The sequence below is a fragment of the Mauremys mutica genome, chromosome 22 (genome assembly GCF_020497125.1).
Source record: "Mauremys mutica isolate MM-2020 ecotype Southern chromosome 22, ASM2049712v1, whole genome shotgun sequence".
Lineage (NCBI taxonomy): Eukaryota > Metazoa > Chordata > Testudines > Geoemydidae > Mauremys > Mauremys mutica.
Genome location: NC_059093.1, coordinates 2,674,697 through 2,696,693, shown reverse-complemented (window position 1 = coordinate 2,696,693; position 21,997 = coordinate 2,674,697). Strand labels below are relative to the sequence as shown.

At 49.4% G+C, this 21,997-nt stretch overlaps 1 protein-coding gene across 8 annotated transcripts in view; it reads right to left on the bottom strand.

Annotated features, from left to right (window-relative positions):
* Window positions 1–2,363: 2,363 nt before the first annotated feature.
* SIK3 (SIK family kinase 3) overlaps window positions 2,364–21,997 on the bottom strand; it is a 147,806-nt gene continuing 128,172 nt past the window's right edge. For 6 of the 8 annotated variants that reach the window (XM_044996852.1, XM_044996856.1, XM_044996857.1 and 3 more), the window contains 11 exons: window positions 21,234–21,377; window positions 17,312–17,462; window positions 16,142–16,267; window positions 15,754–15,839; window positions 14,934–15,043; window positions 14,045–14,402; window positions 12,350–13,236; window positions 7,099–7,262; window positions 6,279–6,411; window positions 5,259–5,425; window positions 2,364–4,494 (listed from right to left, as the gene is read on the bottom strand). In XM_044996852.1, coding sequence (XP_044852787.1) covers window positions 5,268–5,425; window positions 6,279–6,411; window positions 7,099–7,262; window positions 12,350–13,236; window positions 14,045–14,402; window positions 14,934–15,043; window positions 15,754–15,839; window positions 16,142–16,267; window positions 17,312–17,462; window positions 21,234–21,377 — 2,317 coding nt within the window. In that variant the 3' untranslated portion in view covers window positions 2,364–4,494; window positions 5,259–5,267. The remainder of the gene's footprint in view (window positions 4,495–5,258; window positions 5,426–6,278; window positions 6,412–7,098; window positions 7,263–12,349; window positions 13,237–14,044; window positions 14,403–14,933; window positions 15,044–15,753; window positions 15,840–16,141; window positions 16,268–17,311; window positions 17,463–21,233; window positions 21,378–21,997) is intronic. The other 2 variants (XM_044996853.1, XM_044996855.1) reach the window with 2 other exon arrangements.

Below are 21,997 nucleotides of genomic sequence, written 5' to 3'. Positions count from 1 at the left end.
CAGGGTATCAACTCCTTTTTCTGGCCATTTAAACTGACAGGATTCCTCACAGCCATGGCAGGAGGCAGCCCAACCTGTGGAGTGCCCCATGGGTGGCACGACCCTGCGTTCAACTGGCCGCAGGCCGTGTGGTGTGAAGGGGGGGGATTAGGTCAGCCCTGGGCAGCGACCTGGCAATTGGTGCAATCTGGTCCGTTGCAAGGGAAAGGATTTGCTCTTCGCAGACATGGGCATGAGCTGCTGGGATAGTTCAGCAGCGGAGACAAGAGGGCAGAGAATTCACCCAAACTGCACCAAGGGGATCCGATCATGGGGCTGGCAAGGGCTCCTGCTGGAAGACACCAGCATGCTCTGCATTTACTGCACCAGTTGCTCCATCATCACACGTGGCTGGTCCAGCTGGCTCCCGCCTTTCTGGCCTGGCTCGCAGAGAGAAACAGCACAAGGATGGGGTGGATCTGGGGCACTCGGGGCAGGAGCTGCCCCAGACAGAGAATGAACAGGCACCTGCCGGTCTCCAGCCACACCAGTGCTGGGGACGCTCTGGGACAAGCCGTTCCCTTTCCCCTGGCCCAGAACAGACCTTTCCTGGTGGAGTTCTGGACACTCTCCTAAGGCCTTTCTTTATTCCTGCCCTGTGGGCATCATTCCCCCTCCAGCTGCGAGCGCCCATCCCGCAGTCCAGGCAGATCACTCTGGCCAGGCCTGGCTGGGGCAGGAAGGGCTGTTGGTGATTCACCAAGTGACTGACTTCCTCCCTCCAGCACGGTGAGTGAGAGAGAGAGAGAGAGAGAGAGAGAGAGAGAGACTCTCTCTTCCCCCCACCTCCCAATCTGGTCAGGAGATGACACCAAGGAGTTGTTAAAGCCCACAGGAGTATGCCCCCGTGTCCTGGAAACACCCCAAGGTGGGCCATTCCATCCCAAATCACTAAACCCCCCCTGCAGTTTCATCTGTGTACGTAATTCCCTTCTCCTTCCTATTGCTGGCACCAAGCAGGCACCTTGCTCCACTCCCAAGGTGGCCCCATTTCAGTTATGGGTTAAATCTCTCTGCCCAGGGCATTGGACTCACTGAGACTCCATTTAACCGGCAGCTTGTTCTGCAGCTGTGTTCTGTTTCTTCACACTCTGGCTCGGAAGTGAGACAAGGCTACACAGAGGATGGATGGATGGGTACCACCCCTACTGATGCTGAGAGTGGATTTGCAGTAGAGCAATCACATGGACGTTAAAGAGAGGGAAGAGCAATAACAGAGCTATAGTCCGGTCGTGCTGGGATAGGACAAACAGCTCCCAAGACTGAGTTTGTCATCAAGAGACGAGAACCGGGGGAGAGAAAGCAAGTGATAATGGAGGTCCCAGAGCAGCAGGGATTCATCTCCAAGCACTGCATGGACCGGAGGAGCTTAGACAGTGAATGATCTTACAGACAGATACTCACAGGATCCACAACGTGAGCTTTAGACAGGGCACTATCAATTCCCACTCTGAATCCCTTTGCTTTGCTCTTTATCTTCTCTGCGGGGGCAGGACGGGTAAACAAGAGATTTCAGAGAAACAGATCAGAGCACAATTACCAGGAACCTGAAGGCACTATAAAATACAGGCACGTCTTCATTTCATCATCTGAAGCTGGGATAAATTAGCCAGGGAGACAGAACATGCAAATCCTGCCCATATCTGCTGAGTAAGTTTATTAGCAAAGCAGATAACATCTCATACCAGAAGCCATGGAGCTTCTTAAGTGAGGTCTGTGCTACCTTTAAAAACAATTGGCTGCATGTGGATGCACAACGAAGTCAATCCATTGACAGTCAATGTATTAAAGGTCAACTAGCCTACGGAAGTGCTTGTCCATTTGCAAAGAATTGGCAAAGACCTTCCCACCCCGACACTTCCCTACACCCAGCCCCTGACCACGCACCTTCCAGCAATGTGTTAGTACAGTGGTTTCCAACCTTTTTTCATTTGCGGACCCCTAAAAAAATGTTGAATGGAGGCGCGGAGCCCTTTGGAAATCTTAGACAGTCTGTGGACCAAAGGCTGAAAACAACTGTGTTAGTACGTTTCATCCTGAGGTGTTCAGCTCAGGTGGTGCTCAGCAGGTCGAGGGAGTCTGTTTCCACGTTATGCAGGAGCCCCCATTCTGTCTATTTCAGCTTTGAAAAGTCAGGAGATCACCAGCAAGGGTGATTTCATATGGCAGGTTGGATAACAGACAAACATGTAGCAACTGGAGAGCAGCCAACCCTGGCACACTGCAGCTTTCAACTTCTGGGACGCTATTCAGAGAATCCAAGTCGGGCTGGCTTCTCCTTTGCATCAGATATTGAGCAACAACACAAATAAGAGATCACAAGATCATAATCATGATTTTATTTGTCATGATCCCACTGTCCAACTAAGTTACTAGTTGCAAGTGACCCACAAAAAATGGACTAAAGAGTTACTGAAAGTTGTTTGTTTTTAGTCCAGCATAAACGAGGAAGAAAAAAATACTTCGGACATTTCCAAAAAACAGAAATAATAGCAAAGTATATTAATATACATTCAACATATACTGCGCGTATTGATTACTACAATACAAAGCAATGATAAAAAAGTGTGATACTGCGAAATGGCACGGTTAAGCAAGTCCCTGCTTTTCTTTTGGATGGCTACTGTAGGGCGGCTGTCAACTCTCCCAGAAATACAATGTCATGTAAACAAAAGGAAAACAAATCAAAGATATAGAGCAATGTCAAAAAGCCTTTCAGTGTTTCTTGGTACCTTCTCACTGATCCGGCAAGCCCTGTCTGGGTCCCCCACCCCCACCCCAACACACACCGTCTATTTTACATGTTAAAGAAAATGTAACTTGACAACTACACACCAATCAAACCAGAGTGACATTAGGCTTTCTAGAAACATTGAGCTGGGAGGTACGTTTGTCAGTTGCGGATTTCTTCTCTCCCCTCCCCTCCTCTTCTCATTGCAGGTCCATTTATGACAATTGCTTTGGGGAAGAGATGCTGATAGCAAATTAACCTTTGCCATGCTGGTCTCACACTTCCTTCTGTGCAAATTCAGAGGGTTGGATTAATTTTTCCTTTATTTAAAAAAAAATTCCAAAAAAGTGTCAATAATAGGAATTTTCAGTTGTAGCTTTTAAAGTTCCAAAGGCAATGATGACACAAAAGACTCCCTTAGCCCCAACCACTGGAGGGGGCATTGGTTTCTATCAGTCAAGGAAAGAAATTCAAATGAATGAGAAAGAAGAGATCTATGCACATCTGAATTTGTATAAAGGAGAACACCACTTCTGCCACTGGCACAAGAGAAAAAACCAGTCACAATTACAATGTCATTAAAAAGAAATAAAATACTTTGAACAAAAGGTGCAAGTCACAATTCAAATAGAACAGAATCTAGTTAAAAATTTCTCTCAAACAGAAATTCCTTTTGTCTTTTATTAATAATAATAATTATTATAATAATAATAAAAACAACAACATTTACCATAAAACAATTCCTACATGATCAGGAGGAAAAGCTAGAAAAACAAAGAGAAACAACGGGTCGTCTTTACTTTAAACTGGGAGCCCGGGAAGGGGAAAAAAAAGGTTGTATGTGGGTTTGAAAGGAAAAGGTATTAAAAAAGGAGGGGGGGAAATGATCCTTTTAGCACAATGACCAAAAGAAAAGTGACAGAAAAGCAGAGGAAGATGAGCGAGACAAAGCGTATTGCACCACTGCGGGGTGTTCTAACCATCCCTTGGAAGAACCAGTGGGGTGGGGGACGTAATCTGCTCCGCTGGTCGGCTGGGGGTGGGTTGGACAGGCCCCCATCGCGGTAAGGGAGACTGAGATGCTCTTGCCCCAGAGTAGCTCTGGGCCCTACTATCAGTTCAGATGCAAAGGATATGGAAATCAAACTACAGCATGGCCTTCTTCCGCCCTTGGGGCTGGGCTCGTGGGATGTGGTGTGCGCTGGAGCCCTGGGAAAACGACTCTGGTTTGGGACTTGGTTTTCAGGAGCTCTGCTTATTGCTTGCCAAAGGGCAGAGCTTGCAATTCCCTCCCTGCCCCTTGCTTCCCCTGTTCAGGCAGGCTCCGGGAAGGCATTTGTCCCATGCTCTCCTACTTGGCCCCAGAAAAAGATGATGTTGGACACGTCTTAAGAGCGGGGTTGGATGAAGGGGAGAACGTCTGAGTCTGCACCATACGTGATTACCTGGCCCTTCGCATTTAAAACCCCCTCCAAACCTCCGGTTCCATCAATCCTTTCACACAGGGTGTAGGACTCAGGTTCTCTGGTTAGCTCTACGATAGCTGGAGTTACAGGCAAATATGGGAAAAACGAAAGAAACCAAAGGAACGACACACTGAGGAACTGATTATGAGGAAAGGAGCCATGATATTTCAGTGAGAAATACTACGGCGATTTGGCGCAATGCTGCTAGATACTGTTGGTTTAAAATGGACCTTTTCATTTCAAAGCTGTACACAAACCCTGGAAGAGAGAGAGAAGAGATGGAGGGGTGTTAAAGGCCAGGACAAGAGACAGACATTTCTCCTGTAACATCCCTCTGCCCATCCCATGCTCCAGCCTGACACGGCCAGCTACGTGCCCCGAGCGCTCACGCTGCCAATGCCACAAGGGGCTTGGAAGAAAAGGGAACCGTGCCCAAGGAGGGGCTGCGCACCCCATGGAGGTGTGACCACTGCTCCATGCAGCTAACAGGATCATGGCAGATCGACCCGACCATCTGGAGGTGCCGTGTCCTTCCACCAACAGCAGCCGAGGCTCCTGAAAGCTGCCCCCCCGCCCCCCGAAAGGGGACGAGCTGAACAGACAGACCTGAGTCACTGTACAGCTGTTCAGAGAGCTCCCTCAGTGTGGAGCCCACTTTCCCCACACATCACAGGACAGATATTGCTGCATGTGCTTGTCCTTGCACAAATGCCCAAGGCCTTCCCTCACCAATCCCTGCGCTCCCACCCAGAGACTACACAAAGCAGAAGCGCCGAGTGGCTACTGAAGGTCACCAGCAGCAAGACTCTGAGGGTGGCACTGTCAACAGTGCAAACGACTGACCTCTGGAAGCTCAGCAATGAGATCCTCTATCTTAAACTTCATTCTCAGGACCCACAGCTAAGGGAGGGGCAAGGAGTTGTCTAGGGATATCTAGCCCATGGGCAACTGGTACTGGAGATCTACCCTAGAGGCAGAAAAGGGAAGATCTGAACATACAGAAACAACAGAAAAATACTCACTCCCTCCTGCTACACCCCAGCCTGCTCCATCCCAAAGGGCACCTCCGGGTGCTTGTAGCTCAGGAGGACGTCTGTAATACACGTAGATGGATAACAAGAGGTGTTTAAATGCTGGCTGCCATCAGCTAGATTTGGGTGCTCTTGACTTTCCAAACTTTCCCCACAGTCTGCAAGACCAAAGAGTAACATCAGAGTTTGTAGGTGAAAGGGAGAAAACTCTCACTGCTACTTGGGACACTGGAGTCTACCAAGGGCCAAGGAGAGCAACGTTGATTGGAGCTTCTGGCAGAGGGCTCAGGCAGGGCCTGCGGTGCCGAGTGTGGCTCAGGGCTGGCATGCAGGGCTGTCCCTCATTTTAACAGAAAGTCATTGCAGTGAGCTTTGCCGATGTCACAACTACCTAAGAAGTCACACTGCGCTCTATGTGCTACAGCCCAGCTGTCTCCCTGGTGCTCAGGGCATCCGGGAGAGGCGGTGATGACAGACCTTGAGAAGCATGTGTGGAAAGGACTCCAGCCAGTAGTGTGAGCGTCACAGGAATCCAAGGTAAGTGTCACTATCCAGGGAAGCCACTATGTGCTTAAACCTGCAGCCCAGCCCAGAATGCCAAGCGTCTGTAAGGGCTGCACCAGAACTGAGCACCAGCACATGCTCTGTGGGGAGGCTGGTAACAGTGCTTAGAGTCAATCAGTGCAAGCTTTCGACACACCTCAACTCTGACCTGCAACAACTCCCCATCTTTCAGCCTCCACAGCTCTGTCAATGCAGATCTATTATTCCAGCCCTTGGCCATGCTTAAACAGGGAATGCCAACTGTACCGTACTCTACAGTATTACGACATGCCTAATGCACTGCTGGCTCTATGCACAGGAATACCACCAAGGGAAGGGACTCTGGTGTGGACCCATATCTGATAGATGAGGATGACACAAATCAGCGTCACTTCTGACCCAAACCAGATTGCAGCAGAACTCAATCACCTCTGCAAGATGCCTTTTCAGCCCCAGGCAAGTCCTTACCCTCACTCTCCCTGGCATGTAGCTGCTGGCTGGCCATGAGCGATGACTGGCTGAGTACTGCATCAGACATCCGAGCAGAGCTTAGTGCTTTTCCAGCCATTAAACTCATTCCAGGCAAGTTATCCAACTGGACCTGAGGAGACGGCAGAAGGAGACAGAGTCACACCCTAGTGCTCCCCCAGGACCAAAGGCGACATTCACAAGTGCACATATTCTTTCAGCACACTACTAAGTTATAAGGAAAGTTACCCAGGCCTGGACTATGAAAGAACTGCTTCCTAACCCCAAAGGGCTGATGTACGTGGTGCTCAGCACAGCTGTCCTTGCTCCTCTCTCTCAGTGGCTGAGACCGCACTGCTAGGTTGTTCACCAATATTGCCTGGCTGGAAGTTTGGTTCTTTTGCAGCTTATGAGACACTCTGGGCTGTATTCATCCCTGCTGCAACTCAAATGTTTTCAGCAGAGGCACCCTAGGGTGCGCTTGACCCTGTAGGAAAATCTCATATGGACTTGGGTATATGTGGGTAACCTGCCCAATACTTGGTTAGCCACAGGTGGGAGATTTCACTTTTGGGTCGGTCTTTGCTAAAAGCACTTGAAATCCTGCCTGGCACACAATGGACATGCCGCTGAGATGTTCCAAAGGCAGCGGGGGAAGCATGTTATCGCATTGCTCTGCACAGCACTGGATTCCAAGTTAGCACCACAGGTTTATAAGCTGGTAGTGAATGGCCTATTTGCTCAGCCCTAGAATGAACACTTCATAGAAAGTTTTACACGGTCTATAAGGCCTGGCAGCCATGAACCTTCTCAAACCTACATAGGCATCATCGCTGTTCTGTATGGTGTGATGTCTCTGCAGAGTCCTGGGTCTGTGGTGTTCAATGGAAGCTGGTCTTGCAGAATAACCCACTCCATTATGATTGGGCATCTCCATAGCTTGTCCTGGAGAACTTCTGTCCATACAGTTCCCTACAATGGATTCTTGGAAGTTAGACAAAAGAGAAAGGGGATTAGTATACAGAAGCCAGCGGTTTCCTGCGTGGTACGTAACATGGAATAACTGCCTTAATGAAGAACTCTGGCAGGATGACAGAAGTCGGGGGGATGAATTAACAATCCATTAGCCCATGATGACTGTGCAAAAAGGATATCAACTGGACATATACTTCTTGTTCCTGACTGAGGAGCACAGATTTGTTTTTGCCTCAACTCCAAAGCCCATGGCTGGGCTGCTCTATTGAAGAGGATCTCACGACTGGCTTGACTACTGATCCCAGTCACAGCTAGCAGTTGACTGGAATCACGCCAGGAGAACTCAGAGGGAAGAATGCACAACTTCTGTCTCAACCAGATACATAATATTTGAGGAGAAAGAAACGTTATCACAATGCCGGGAGACACCCACACAACCTCGTTCCTGTCCAGTACTAAGACGGCCTTTTGCTCCCACTTGTTTGAAGGGGTCAGATGTGCCGAAAGAGACCAGTCCAGAAAGAGATGCTTATGATTTCCGTCTTGTAGGTCCCAGAAGGGCCATTCTGCATAACCTTGGAAAAGGGAGTTACCAAGATACTAAATCTGTATCAAACCACTGCTCCTTGCCCTTTGCAAACATGTTTGTAGGAAACTGAATATCTGTGCAAGTATCCTGCCTGGCAAAGTCCATCCATAACCTGCTGCAGGAGCTGCTGTGTCTGAGGGCAAGGGTTACGTTTCTACCAAGCAAAATCTAATGTTACTAAAGGTCGCATTGGACTCCGAATGAACGAGGAAGCCTCTCCTCGCTCACTTCTGTCACACACTGAGCAGACTGTTTCACTAACCAGCCCTCTCTTTGTTTCAGGCAGGCAGAACAAGCCAGTTGCTCTTTGCACAAGCTTTACAGCTCTAGGGGCCTGATACTTGGTGAACTCATGGGATCAGTGACGTTGAAAGGGGAGCATCCACCTGTTAGATCCTCAAGAGAATCTGCTGCAAAGGCAGGATACACAATCTCTGCTGGGGGCCTACCAGGCATACAGCTGGTGTGTGCCCAGGCCACTGCGCAGCACCACAGCACCATGAAGAGCCCTGGTTCGGTTTTCCTGCTCTCCAGGCCACCAGGCCTTGGGAATACTTGGACACTGTGACAGCTCACGGGTCAGAGGAAAGGACCAAGCACAACTCTGGAGCTACACTGAGTAGCTCCTCCATTTCTCCTTGGGCACAAGGACAGCTGCCTCAGGGCTACAGAGGTCCAACCTCCTTGACTGGGAAAAACGGAGCTGCCTGGTGCAGTGAATGCAGAGGTGCTGCACTGCTTTGGAGAGGCCCTTTCCAAAGTCAATATTGGACACTCGGGGACAAATCCAACCTGGGTGTAACTCTATTGGTGCCTATGGAGTTATACCAGGGATAGCCGTGGTCTCTTTGCTTTGGCAAGATTTCATGCCTGGCATTTATCGTAAATGATCTATTCACTGTTTCAAGAATGACCCTGTTCCCAGTGAAACCTTTAGCAGAACATCCATTCGTTTCAGTGCCATCCAGACTAGGCCCCAAGCTGTGCTGCCCCAGGAACCGAACACAATTCAGGCATGCGGGGGGGGGGGGGGGGGGAAGGGGCGCCTGCACCTGTCCCAAGGAAGGTACCACATTTCAGCAAAAGCAACAACGTGGCTGCCCCATTCCCAGTGGAGAACATCCGTCTCTCACTCTGCAGCCGAACAGCACTTCCGAGTCTGGGATTCCTGCTCAGTGAATGGCTCTAGACTCCAGGTCACTCTGCATTAACATGTCCTGGTTCTCACGGACGAGGTGTAGGGACAGAAGCTGGGTTCAAATCTCCCTCCCCATGAAGAATGGGGTTTGGCAGCCTCTTGTGCCACACTCCCTTTGCCCACAGTCCAAGCCGATCTAAGTGGCGTTATCTTGCGACTCAGCTGGCAGAGACAAGTGTTATGTGTGGATCAACTCGACCGTCTGTCCGTGCTACTCAGCCATGCCAGTGTCCCTAGCCCTCCCAGCTCACTTGCCAGCCCCAGTATTTTGGGGGGAAAGGAGGGAGTTGAAATGCACTGATCATGCTGCTTTATATCACAATTACATGGTACTTCACCATGCTGTGGTGTTATGGGACCAGATTTTGCAATAATACAAGTCTGGGTCTTGGCTTTGCCTCCCTCGGCACGGCCACAAGGTTAAGTTCAGTTAAAAGTCTCACTTTCCTGGAAAAACAAAACAAGACTTGAGTTACCCTGGAAAACAAACTGTTGGAAAGAGGCTGTGAGAAAACTGCCACCCACCCACGGCTCCGGCTGCTGTTCAAACGGGGGGAGCAGTTGTCTGAGTGGGCAGCTCACCAGAGCTGCAGCTATCAGCAACCAGCCACACAACCAAGGGCTGCACAATGAACGTCAGGGCAAATCTCGAGTGAGAGAGGCGCACAGTTAGCCCAGCAGCCTGCCTCCACTAGGGCAGCCCATACACCTGAGGCTCCAGGGGAGGGAGGAGTTCCCGCCTGAACCTCCTGCTCTATACAAACAGCGCAGGGAGCACTCGCAGCTGCCCCTGCTGTCAGCACGTCTCGTGGTGAGGCCCAGGTTACACAGAAGCTGTGTATCCAGGTTTCATTGAAAACCTCAATCTGAAGTCGTTCCTTCCCCCAGCTGCTGCCTGAGCAGGGTAAAGCTCTGTGGCAGGAGTCAGTTATCCACATCTGCATAAGGCACTTTGGTTCCCACTTCCCTGCATGGCTTCAACACAACAGGTGTGACAGAGCAGTGATTTGTGGGTAACCTCCAGGGCTACTAACCGGTTTGGGGGCTGGAAACCTGGGCTGGGCAGCGTTTTCGAAGCTCTATGGCATCTGGAGCACAACGATGCCCCGTAAGCGAGTCACTGAAGTCCAACCTAGTGGGCCACAGCTGGTGGGAGCCTTCATCAGGGTTTGGGTGAGAGGCAGCGGTAAGTGGTGGCATGCCCCCAAACTCTACGCAACGTCCCAACACACAATCACACTTCCATGGGGCAAGTACGTGGCCCAACGTACTCACCAGGCCTGCCAGAGAACTGGAACCAGGAGCCGCATACACTGAAGTGCCCGTGACTGGGAAGTGGCCCATAATCTCTCAAACGTAAATATCTACTCTACTGCCTCCACAATGCATTTTCCTCTTAAGGGAAATCACAATTTAAAAACCATTCAAACAATGCTGTGATTGTAACTAGGGGAGCTCAAAGACAAGGCTGACAGTCTAACCTTTGGGGGGGGGGGGCTGGGAGGGCAGAAAAATCATTCAAGAGAGACCATCACAGAGTTACCCTTGTTTGGGTTAAATATCCCCCAGCAGTGCTCCCCAGCCACTGCTCAGTGCACGTGCACAGAGCTGCTGACAACAGGTGGGTTGTTTTGTATGCGACAGAGTGGAAGTGAACTCTCCAGTGCTATTTACATGGAGGTTTTATTTCACTTAATTTGTACACGTGTGCGCCTGGGTCGCTTAAATGTTAGCCCAATCGGAGCGGGAAGAGCATAGGCTAGATTCCAAGTGGGTTATTAGACACAAGGAGGAAAATAAAGGTCAGGGGAGCTACACCTCTGAGTACAATCTACTATATTAACACACTGAACAGCCACATGCGCACTCCCGCCCCTTTCAGAATAGCTTGCACAATTTCTGGTACATGTTGACTGGTCTTTACTCATTTACAAAGTCTTGCAGTCTAAAGTCCTGCTCTCCTGTGTATCGTGATATTAGCAGAGCCATTAGCAGGGCACAAGCATGGCTTTTGGCTTGTTGAGTCATTCGCACCATTTTACATGCAGTTTATTTAGCTGTGTCAATAATAAAGATGACCCAGGTCAGTAAAAAACAGGAACTCAAAAGAGGAGTTTCCAGAGCCTGCTTGCACTAGGACAGCTCTCTCCTTTCCCAGGGCCAGGCCTGGAAACTGAAGCACAGCAGGAAAACTGGGGTGTGACAGGGCCAGCGCGTTAGTGATCTAAATCACCAAATGCACAGTGAAGGAAAGCCCTAGTCCTCGCTCTGAAGGATCCCGTTCGTCTCACATGCACACCTGCTTGAACACACAACATGACAAAATACCTGTGGTTATTGTCTCAACATTAAGCAGTGCCTCCTGAGTGGGCAAAGCACCAGTACAGCAAGGGAGTCAAGTGAAAGGTGGTGGCTTCAAAGAAGATGCATCTCATTGCTACAGCAGATATAGCTCTACCCTGCCAAGTGGCACTGCTCAGTGCCTTCACCCCTCTTGAATGGGGGGGCAAGAGGGTAATTCTCAACACACGGGCTGCACGGAACTACAATGCAGGGAGAACAGTCATTTCAAGAGACCGTATGTCATGCTGCTCTGTCACCACAGTCACAGTGGGTGGGGAGACCAGGAAAGGGAACAGTAGTTTCCACAGGACCAAAACCAGGCCCGAGCCACTCACTAGGAGCAAGTTTAATAACCAGTTTTCCTAAATCAGATCATTCCAGCTCACTCTGGGGCTACCAGTTAGTGCTCTCTGTTACAGTAGCGGAGGGTGCTGGCCCGAGAAAGGACCCTGTGCACTACAGGGTATATTTCACTGACCCATGTAGCACTGCCTGCACTTGGAGTCTGCTCGTTAGCAAAGGAGGAACCAGTCACAGTGTTGGGCTGTGGGGATAATTTAACACACACACTCCCTTAATTTGAGACACTAGATTTTTTTTTTAATTAAAAAAAAACAGATAAACCACCCAACACTTTGCAGCTCATCTCTAAAGGCAAAGCAGGAATCCAGGGTCTTTTTTCACTACCTGCAGGTTATAATCATCAAATTCCAAGTCTTAGGAGCCTGGCAGTGTCCCTTTATTATTTAACAATTCTCCTCCTCGTTGTTTGGTACAAAGTTTGTACAAGTTCACAATTTACTTACAGCCTTAATAGCCAAAAGACTCCAGAAAATTCTGCCCTAAGTTGACTGTCACTGAAACTCCTAGTTCTGTCTGATATACACAGTCATCTCTGCTTGCATGTGGTGTGTATCTGACATTGGAAAAAGCTGTTTCATGTACACAAGTAGCACTAAGTCTTACCTCTGCTGGGCACCTTATTCCTACTGAATCCGGTAGCTGGCTGATGTCTGTAATGATGCGTCCCCAATTCCTGCCCCTGATTAACAGTTCCTAGCAGAGATTCTGGGTCCCCATGCCCTCCTGCATTTAAAAGCAGTGGGTTCTCATGGCCACCTTTGGTCAATGTATTTGAACTCTTAGTGTCCGGAAAGCTGTCCCTGGCACCCTCACATGCACAGTCCTCCTCCATGCTCTCCGAATGGATCAGAGCTGGCTGGTGTACATACCCATGCGGCGCCACTGCTGCAGATACCTGCTGGATACATTCTTGTGCCCTGATTTTTAAGAGATGTTGGGGGCTGTTGTGATGGTACGTGTCAGCATTCTGATAAGGCACAGACAACGACTGACGCTCTGATAGGTTCTGTCCCATGCTGGGGCCCATATTCCCAGCATCTCCTTGGCTCATATGCCTGAACAACTCTTGAAATTCTTGCTGCTGTTGCTGCTGCTGTTGCTGCTGCTGCCGCCGCTTGATGAGCTGTGCAAATTCTGCTGGGGGCAGTCGCATGTCCGTGTGCCCCGTGAGCGAGTGCCGGGGGGAAAGCAGTCCCTGGAGGATATGCGGTACCTGCTGGTGTCGGCTGTAATCTGGCGGAGTTGGGGACAGCAGTGCCTGCTGTAGTGCCGATGCTGTGTAGTGCTGCGGCTGCTGCTGATGTGCACTTTGAGGGAAGCTGGGGAACTGGTCAAGTTGAGGGACCTTCAGGGCTTGCTGCGTTGTGGGGAACCCCACCCCTGCTGATGGGCTGTAGTTGCTGGGGGATGCACGGGCCTGATCTGAGAACAGGTGGGGATGTAAATGCACCTGCTCATAGTTAGCAGGGGGATACCTGTTCATGTTCAAGCTGCAAGGAAGAAACGACAGTGATTGTGTTGCAGCAATCAAGAGTAAACCCACGAATGCAGAGGAGGCCGCCACCACTCAGGCACTCTCCACAATCTCCCAATCCAACAGGCTGTACATGTTCAGGGTGGTGGCTTGAGCGCCTAGCTGGAGTGGAACAGAGGGAACCAAGGTTTGCCACCCAGCACCTCTCTGGGAGAGCTGCAGAGACCATGCACTCAGACCCTGCAGAAGAGCACATGCCCCAGGTCATCGATGACTCCGCAGGGCCAGGTAAGAAGGAATGTATGAAGTCTCTGGAGATAGCTGGGGGAGCGCAGATGGGGAAAAAGGTGCTGCGAGAGGCAGAGCGCGCCTGTCGGAGCTCTTGAAGCTAGCGTAGGCTCCAGCCAGACCAGGCACAAAGGGGAATTAGAAACGGCCTCTGTACTTCTTTATGTCTCCCCTCTTATTAAAGCACAAGACTCTGCTTGAGCAGCGACCTGCATTCCTAGAGAGAAAGCTGGCTTCCTACCCAGCACGGCTCAGGAGTTGTGCTGACTTCACACAATCCTCACCCCCCGGCCACCCGACACCCATCCCACTAACAAAGCCCTGAAGCCTGAGGGTTTGGACTAGGATCACAGCTAACTCCACAACGTGACCAGCGCATGGCCTGCCGCTGGCAGCGAGTGCGGTGCTCAGACTGACAGCCAGCCTTGGCACACGGAGCCATGGTGGCAGTACTCTGACCGGCCCTGTTTCTTTTCTCCTCCCTCCCCCCCTCAGCGCCTCCCCAGGTCAGCAGAACACTTAGAGAATGGCCTTACCTGTGCGACTCTGCACTATCAGCACTGAGCTGCTTGGACAGTGGCCTGTGACCGTACGTGAGAGAGGCCATCAGGTTAGCTCGATGCTGCATTTGGATCTGATTGGCACTCGGGTTGATAGACATGCCTCGGGGGTGAGAGGACAGGCCCTGCCCTGCCACAGCTGCCCCTTGCAGAAGGTTGTTGCTGAGCATATCTCCGGGCTCTTGCACTTGGATGGTGACCGGCTGCGGCTGCGGTTGCTGCGCCATGCCCATGCATGTCAATGCCACGTTCGGGGGCGGGGAACAGTTACCAGACTGCTGGAAGATCGCACTGTGGGAAGGCAGCCCTTGGAACTGGGACTGAGAGGCTGCACCTACGAAGAACAATCCCTTTGAGTAACTGCACTGAGCTGCTGCAAGGCTTGAGAGCACGTTCTCTTTAACAGATACAGCGTCTGATGCTATCAGGGCCAAAGGTAAGATTTTCAAAACCAAGCTGCACTTCAGTGGGTGATGAGGCGTGCGCCTTTCCTGACTATTCAGAGCTAAGGTTTCATTGTACTACAGCCACAGCTAGAAATACTTGCAAGGCAAAAGAAACAATACCAGCATAAAGTTATTTGCATAATCAAAAAATAATATCACTCCTCCCCGCCCCCAGAAATGATAGGCAAGGACCTCATGACATGTAACAACATATTCCAGCTGGCAAGATCCACTGCAAGTATGCTGACAGCACCAGCCCCTTGTGCCAGATGAAGAATCTTTTACACCGGCTATCTGCGCCAGGCACTAGAATTTGGAGAGGACATGAACTGTTTTCCCAAGTGCTTTATAAACCATGAGGTTCTGACAAGCGGCCTGCACAATAGGAGGACAGATGGCTTGGTCCACTCAGTGCTTACCATGAGTCTGTAGCATGCTGCTATTCACAGGAGGGGGGCTGCTATTTGGCTGCCTGAAGAGATGATTATTAGGGTGGTTTGGGGGTGGACTAGATGGCTGAATCCGTAACCTACACAAGAAAATAAGCATCTTCGTAAATTGCTCTTCCTGATAAAAACACTTGTTCAAGTTTTAGAACTGAACTCTAAGTGCTTTTAAAAAAAAATAACAAATAATATAAAAAACTCCTTTAGAATCTTAAAGGCTTTGCAACATAATTTCTATTTTACCTTCATTAGCTATCTGGATAAGGGAGTATGGCCCAGTGGTTAAAGCACAAGCCTGGGACTCAGGAATCCTGAGTTCTAGTCCTGACTCATCATGACCTATAGCAAGGCTCTCCCACTCTGCCTCAGTCTGCCTCATCTGTAAAATGGGATGATATTTACTAGCCAACAGAGGGATGGGGAGGAGGGGGAAGAGTCTAAAGAGTGTTTGTAAATGGCTTGGCATTCAAGGTGCTAGAGAAAGTGCTCATGCTATTATTGAAACTCATTTGTTTTCAAGTTGGCCAACAAGCAGCAGTTCCGGGTCAATATAAAACAATGTTATGCCATCAGGTTACTTTCAAGGTTCTCTTGGACAGAAATGTTAAGAGCCTGATAGCCAGAGCCGTGCTCCTACAGCTCCAGCTGCAGCCTGCACATGCCTCTAGGAATGAGGCCCAGTTCTCTACGGTTATATGCTCCCAGCTGGCTTTGGGACAGGCCTGAGTGCATCACTGAGTGACAGCTTCACCCCCCACCCCTACACTTTACCAAAGCAAACCCCTTTCTTTACCTCTGCAGCTGGTGGGTGAGTAGAGCTGGCTGGTTTTCACATGGAGCTTGCAAGGGTGGAGATGGCTGAGGTGGGCGAATACAATCCTAAGCCAAGCACCAGAAAGAAGGAGAACAAAAAGTATTTGCAATTAGTCAGTTCCCTCTTGATTGAGAGAGTGTGGACCAATAAATTAATCAACCTAAGACAGAAGCTCTCGCTATCCTACCAGCTGTCATGCATTGCGTTTGAAAAGCCTTACCCCCCTTGTTCCTCGTTACAGCAGGTCGAGCAATCTAACTTGCCACATATACAAAAGTGTTCCTCCCTTGTCCCATGGGGCCATTCCGTATCTCTACTGCAGGGAAACCTGGCCAGGATTCAGGGAGCATGGTCTCGGCTCCAGTACCTGAATCTGCTGATGGAGAATTTGATGATGCTGCTCCTGCTGGTACAACATGTGCTGCTGCTGTGTCTTCTCCAGAGTTCTCTCGTCCATATGCCCACCGTACATCTTCTGTAGCTGCTCACACTCCTGTAATGAATTCAATACACCCACAACATGATCTCTTCCTGCACAGTAACCCTGCTGTGCAAAAAAGGCTTTCACTCTGCAGTCTCCTTGGCAGAAAGAGCCAGAGAAAAAGAAGAAACTGCAGGACAGAAATCCTTATCCATGTAGTTAGCAGCATGTGTGCGCATAATACCAGGTTCATCTCAGCTCTCTCATACAGTGGGAAAGAAATAGATTCACATGGAACTAAACTCATGGGCTATTTAGTCTCCTTACACTGCAACTGCAAGGAGTGCAAGTGAAAAGCATCAGACATGAAAACCCCAAGATTAAATTAGTATCTTGTGCTCTTGCAGTGCTGCACAGGGCAATTCCCCTCTTAGGGCCCAATCCAACTCCAACTGAAATCAGCAACAAGACTCCCACTGAGGTCAAAGACAGGACTATGCAATTTATGCCACAGCAGAGCAAAATGGCCTTTCAATGAATGTTACGGCAGGCTCTGGGACTGCAGTGGGACTTCACTGCCATTAAAAACCAGTGAAGGCACCAGTGGCTTTTAGCAGCAGTGGCTAAGAGGATTTTCAAGAGTGTTCTTCAGTCTGGTTACTCTGTGCAACACCACGGATTGTTATTCAAACAAGCAGGCCAGGCCCAAGAACCAACCATTTCAACTTTGAAATGGGATTCTGGGGACTGGTTTCATGTGCGAGTCTTGGGAGAAACTCGGTGACAGTCTCTAAGCAGCACAGGTATCAGGGCCCACGTTCCTCACTGGAGCCTGACTTCTCAGACCTTACATGTGTTTCTACAGCGATCTGTCAAGTCCCCAGAAAAGGAGAAGCCCAAGGTCCCCAGGCTGCAGCTGAGATAAAGCGGATGATGGCACTGCTACAAAGCACACTCAAACACACAGAAGGAGGGAGAGGACATGCTCCCCAGCTGCAGCTCTGAAGAATGTTTAGATCCAGGAGACAAAGCAGTAGGAAAGGTTCCTCCTTTGTTCCCCCTGCCGGTAAGTCGGTGACCTAAGCTAATTCATTGCGTCCCTCTTCCTTCCTTTACCTGCTGGAGCTGTTTGATGCTGCTGTTATTGCCCATTTTCTCCAGGTGGGCTTTGAAGGCCTGGATGCTGGCAGCACCGTCAGAGAAGCGGCGAACCGGGGAGAAGCGCTCAGTGGGGAGGTGCAGGGTGTTTGAGTCCTTGTAAACAGAGCTAAACACATGGGGAAGTGGGTTAGTGGGGCCAGCTGAAAAACAAACTCAGCTACAGAGACATTTCGTTTACATCAGCTCTGCCAAGTTCTGCCTGCCCAGAAGTTCTGTTTCTGGGCGAGAAGTAAGTGTCATTAGTCTATTCGTCACCCCCACGGTACAGCGTTAGCAAGTCCATTTTGTGCTAGGGCCGGTACATTTTCTCTAAGATTTTGCCAGTCTGATTTATATCCTAACTAGATTATAACAGGGGCACCAGTCTGTAACTGGCCATACGACTTGGCCTGGCACTTGGTTCCACCGACCTGCAGAAACCATTCAACGGCTAAGAACTGAAAGGCGTTTCTCCATCTGAGCACCTTTTTCATTCACCGTACCTCAGAGTTTACACGGTGACATTTTTGCTAAGCTGGAGCGTCCCTATATTCCAGTGGGATGGGAATACTTTGTGCTATGAAAAATTGTTGCATGTTCATCTATCTGAATTGGGGAAGTAGGAGCCAGTCAGGAATGCTGCTGTCTTAGACGAGGTGATTCTGCTGCTGGGAACAGTTGTCTCTCCATGGCAAGGCCTGTTCTGTACGAGGAGACCCTAACAAGCATAGCTGGAGCTTGCCTGCTCAGTCTAATTCTAAAATACAGTCAGCCAGCACCTTGGGAATTCTAATGTCAACAAGCCCAGGAGCAGGACCGGCATAACCAGCTCCTCCCAGTACTACCCCAGACACTTTGCTTGCGGGTACACCTCGAGAGAGGCTGCACTGAGAGAAGGGCCAGCCACTGGATTGCCAGGAAAGGAGGAAAACACTCATTTGTGCATCAAAAGGGGCACCAGTAACCCTGACATCTGTGGGGAATGGAGGCTTCCCATTCGAATGCCAATAAAGCTTAGACCACCACCTAGCAGTAAGACCTGCCCTCTCTCAGCACACACAGAGGCTTCCGGGATCTTCCATTTCCTAGATGACACATGCTGGTGAACTCGGCAGACTGGTTTATTCCAAGCACTAACACACATCAGGCCTTGAAGATGAGGGAGTTTTAATCTGAACATGTTCTCCCAAATGCTGCACCTCATGTGACTACAGAGGGATAGATGGGGGCGGGGGGAGGTGTCAAAAAAGGAAGCTGCACTTGTAGGGGGCCCTCAAGACAAAACCAATGATGGCAAAACAACAGTTTTAGAAACACTTCTAAGTCTCCAGTACGTGCAGATAAAAACTGCTGTGTCACAGCACCAGTGGATGGGGGTGGATGAGATTCACACCCCAAGGGTAGGAAATACTCTGCTGACTGCACAGCTATCAGGTCTATTCTGCAGCCACTCTGAGCCAGAGGAGAGGCACTAAACCCATTGTGGGGGGGATGTGATGACTTTGTTTCCAGGAACAAACTTCCCTTTCAATCTGGGTTCCCATATATGAGTCAAACCCAAGCACATTCATCCTCAAGAATGCATCTTTAAGAGTATTACAACACACTGCTCTCTCTCCGCCCACAAAGCAAACATTAACACGAGGACCCAGTTAGTTTTCTGCCCAGATGGGTTTAGCTTTGTACCAATTCAATCCATACAGAAAACGAGTGGACAAAGTATGGCTGCAGCAATGGTCTTTTTCTGTGAAAGGCCCTTAGGGAACAAGTCTTTAGAACATCCGTGCGGATGGTGTGGTTGTAAAACAAACAGAAGATAATCTAGCTCCGTACAGTAGTGCTTCAAACCGAATTACGTTAGACGGACAAATTGGTACTTTAAATATTTTATGTATGTACAGAGTTCTCTGCTAAAGCCTGCTCTGAAAGACAAAACGGAATCTCTGCTGGAGAAGCCACCCCTAGCAGGAGTAAGATTCTCATTCATGTTGTAACATTTCCAGGATGTCAGTTCCAGTTATTTTCACACGTTCAGCCCTGCTTGGTAAAATGTATTTTAATTCATTACAATTTTAAATATGTTCCAACTAAGGTTAGAGTTGGCTGGCTGTCATGTTCCCTTTCTACCAGTCAGCAAGCCAAATCTGTCCATCTGACCTTCCAACTCAGTAACGGGCAGCAGAAGCAAACGAGGCAAGTGAGCATTGTGCATCAGGTTCCCAAGCATGCTGGGATGATGCACAGGAACACTGCCCCTGGCACTCCAGACTGGCTTTCTAGACTAACATATGTTGAGACCTTTTTAAGTACAAACCAGCTTCAAACAGACTAAGTTAAGCACCCAAATAAAAGCTGGCAGCTGTTCAATAGCCAGTACTTTGTGGTTTACTGCAGGTTTTGCCACACTACAAGATACAGCCTTCCACTAGCTATGTCTGAGGTGTACAGAGACTTCCAGCTGCTTGGTCTGGGGCCAGATTTGATTTTCAAGTTTCTCTCTTTTAATCTCATGCATGTCTGTAGTCCCACAGGCTTACAGGCCTCTGCTGTGACATGTAAAATGCTCATCATTGTGAATCTGGAATGAGCCAATGCTCTCCTGCGCATGTGAAAACAGAGGAGCAGGCACACGATGAGAGATGAGAGCCAGTGGAGGCAGGAGAGGCTCATTCTAAAAAGCCTTACAACAATATCAACAATTTAAATGGCTTCATTTAAACCTCCATTCTGAAGTGACCCTGGAAGCAGGACATACAATATTTTCTGTTTATTTACTTTGCAACTGTTTTTCTTCTCTTGCTATAAAGCACTCGGTGACCCAGGAAATCTTACCCCTCCTCTCCTGCCTCCCTACAAGTGTTTCTACCCAGGAGTAACTCAGGGTTTATCTTTTGTCTTCTAGAGTTCCAGCGTGGCACCAATGCCGACTCAGTCTGCTCAGAGTTCACCTGTCTCTGCTGATTACACCAAGGCTCGGCTCAGCTCAGCAGGTATCTGGCTACAATAAAGCGTGCTTTAACAAGCTTGCCAGCGTGAGCTGGTTAGAGGATTTAACATGAGCACAAATCTGCTCTTCTAGGTAACTGCTTTCTCAATTGTTCAGCAACTGAAATCAAAGAGAAATGAGCATGACCGGTTACACTTATGTTACACCCTCTGCTTTGGGGTCGGGGGGGGGGGCAGTTTTTAAGCTGTGTCTGTGGCAGTAGTGTCTCCAATTTGCTGCAGCATCAAAGGACTCAGTAGAATTAATAGTTCTCAAAGTCAGGAGGGCCCTTCCTCCAGAATTTTAGCTCACTTGGATCCAGTTTTGCAGCAGTTCCCTCATCCACACAAGTTATAATTGTTCTCCCTCAACCCTCTCCACCAGAGGATCATATTAGAAACAAGAAGACAAACAGGGAGCTTTGCACGGAGACTCTGCAGTGGAAACACACAACTCTGGTGCAGTGAGGTATCTAACCCTACGTATAGTTTACTCCTAGTGCAGCCTTTCAGACAGCATTCCACTACTGAATATTCCATAGCAGATTTACTACTCACTTCTAGCACATTAACAAAGCTTTCCACTAAACTGGATGGTTTAATCTTAATCCCAGCCCCGGGGCAAAGGCAGCCATCCTGGCAAATCCTCTCCAGCCACAGAAGTGGGACTGGGGGGGAAGAGCCAAGTGATCCCTGCCCGTGAACGCACCATGCACTTAGCAGGGGAGGAGCCAGTATCTGCTCAAAAATGAAGCATGTCCAACCGGGCCAGCCAGCTTCTGCTTTGGGGGTCTGCTCCTGTCTTCTTTTAACCCCTTCATGCCAAGCTGGAGTTTTTCTGCACTCCATTCAGACGACATCTGAGCAGGTTCCCTGGCACAGAGCTGCCCGAATGGCCGGTGCCATTACTCACCGGTGCTGATCGGGTACCAGATGTGGAGCCCAAGCCCGGGATCGAAAAGACTGCTGTCCTAGCTGCCTCTGCAAGTCTGGAGGGATTTCAGCTGTAGGGTTGGTCATTGCCAGAGTGTGCCTTTTTGACCTATTTGCCAAGTATCTGCAACAAGCAGGAGCATATTTTATAAGTGGAAGAGACTGATGGGAATACTCCAGAAGAAGGGAGCAGAAGCAGATAATCCAGAGTCATTAGGAAAGAAAAATGCTCACTGCAGTACTCAGAGCCTGCTGTGATTTGTCTAACACCCATGAAAGAGCAAACCGTACTGCCAGTGTCTGTCAGATTACAGGGACGTTAACTGCTTAGTATTGGGCTGAAGTCATAGCCAGTGCCAACCTTGGTAAGAAACAGAACGACCATTCATCATCTCAGGAGAAAAGCCCTACTTCATCTCATGGGGAATTCTCAAGCACATTCCTTTAGCTCTAGTTTCAGTGACTAGTTAGTTTCTGTAGGGATTCTTTCTCGTAAAGTGGCGCTAGTCTGAAGGGTAATAACACTGCCTGCCTTACGTCATATGCACTGTGCCCGTGGGACTGGTTGCATGAGTAATGCTTCCAGCGGGGCAACATGCAGACAGACACTGTGCATGTTTCCCTGCGTGGCTCAGCCTGCGCACTTCAGTCCTCACCTGCAACACTCTCAGTCTCGAGTCTGAGCAGAGATCAGCACGCTGAATGGGCCCACATCAGATGATGACATTTACAACATCGCTACCC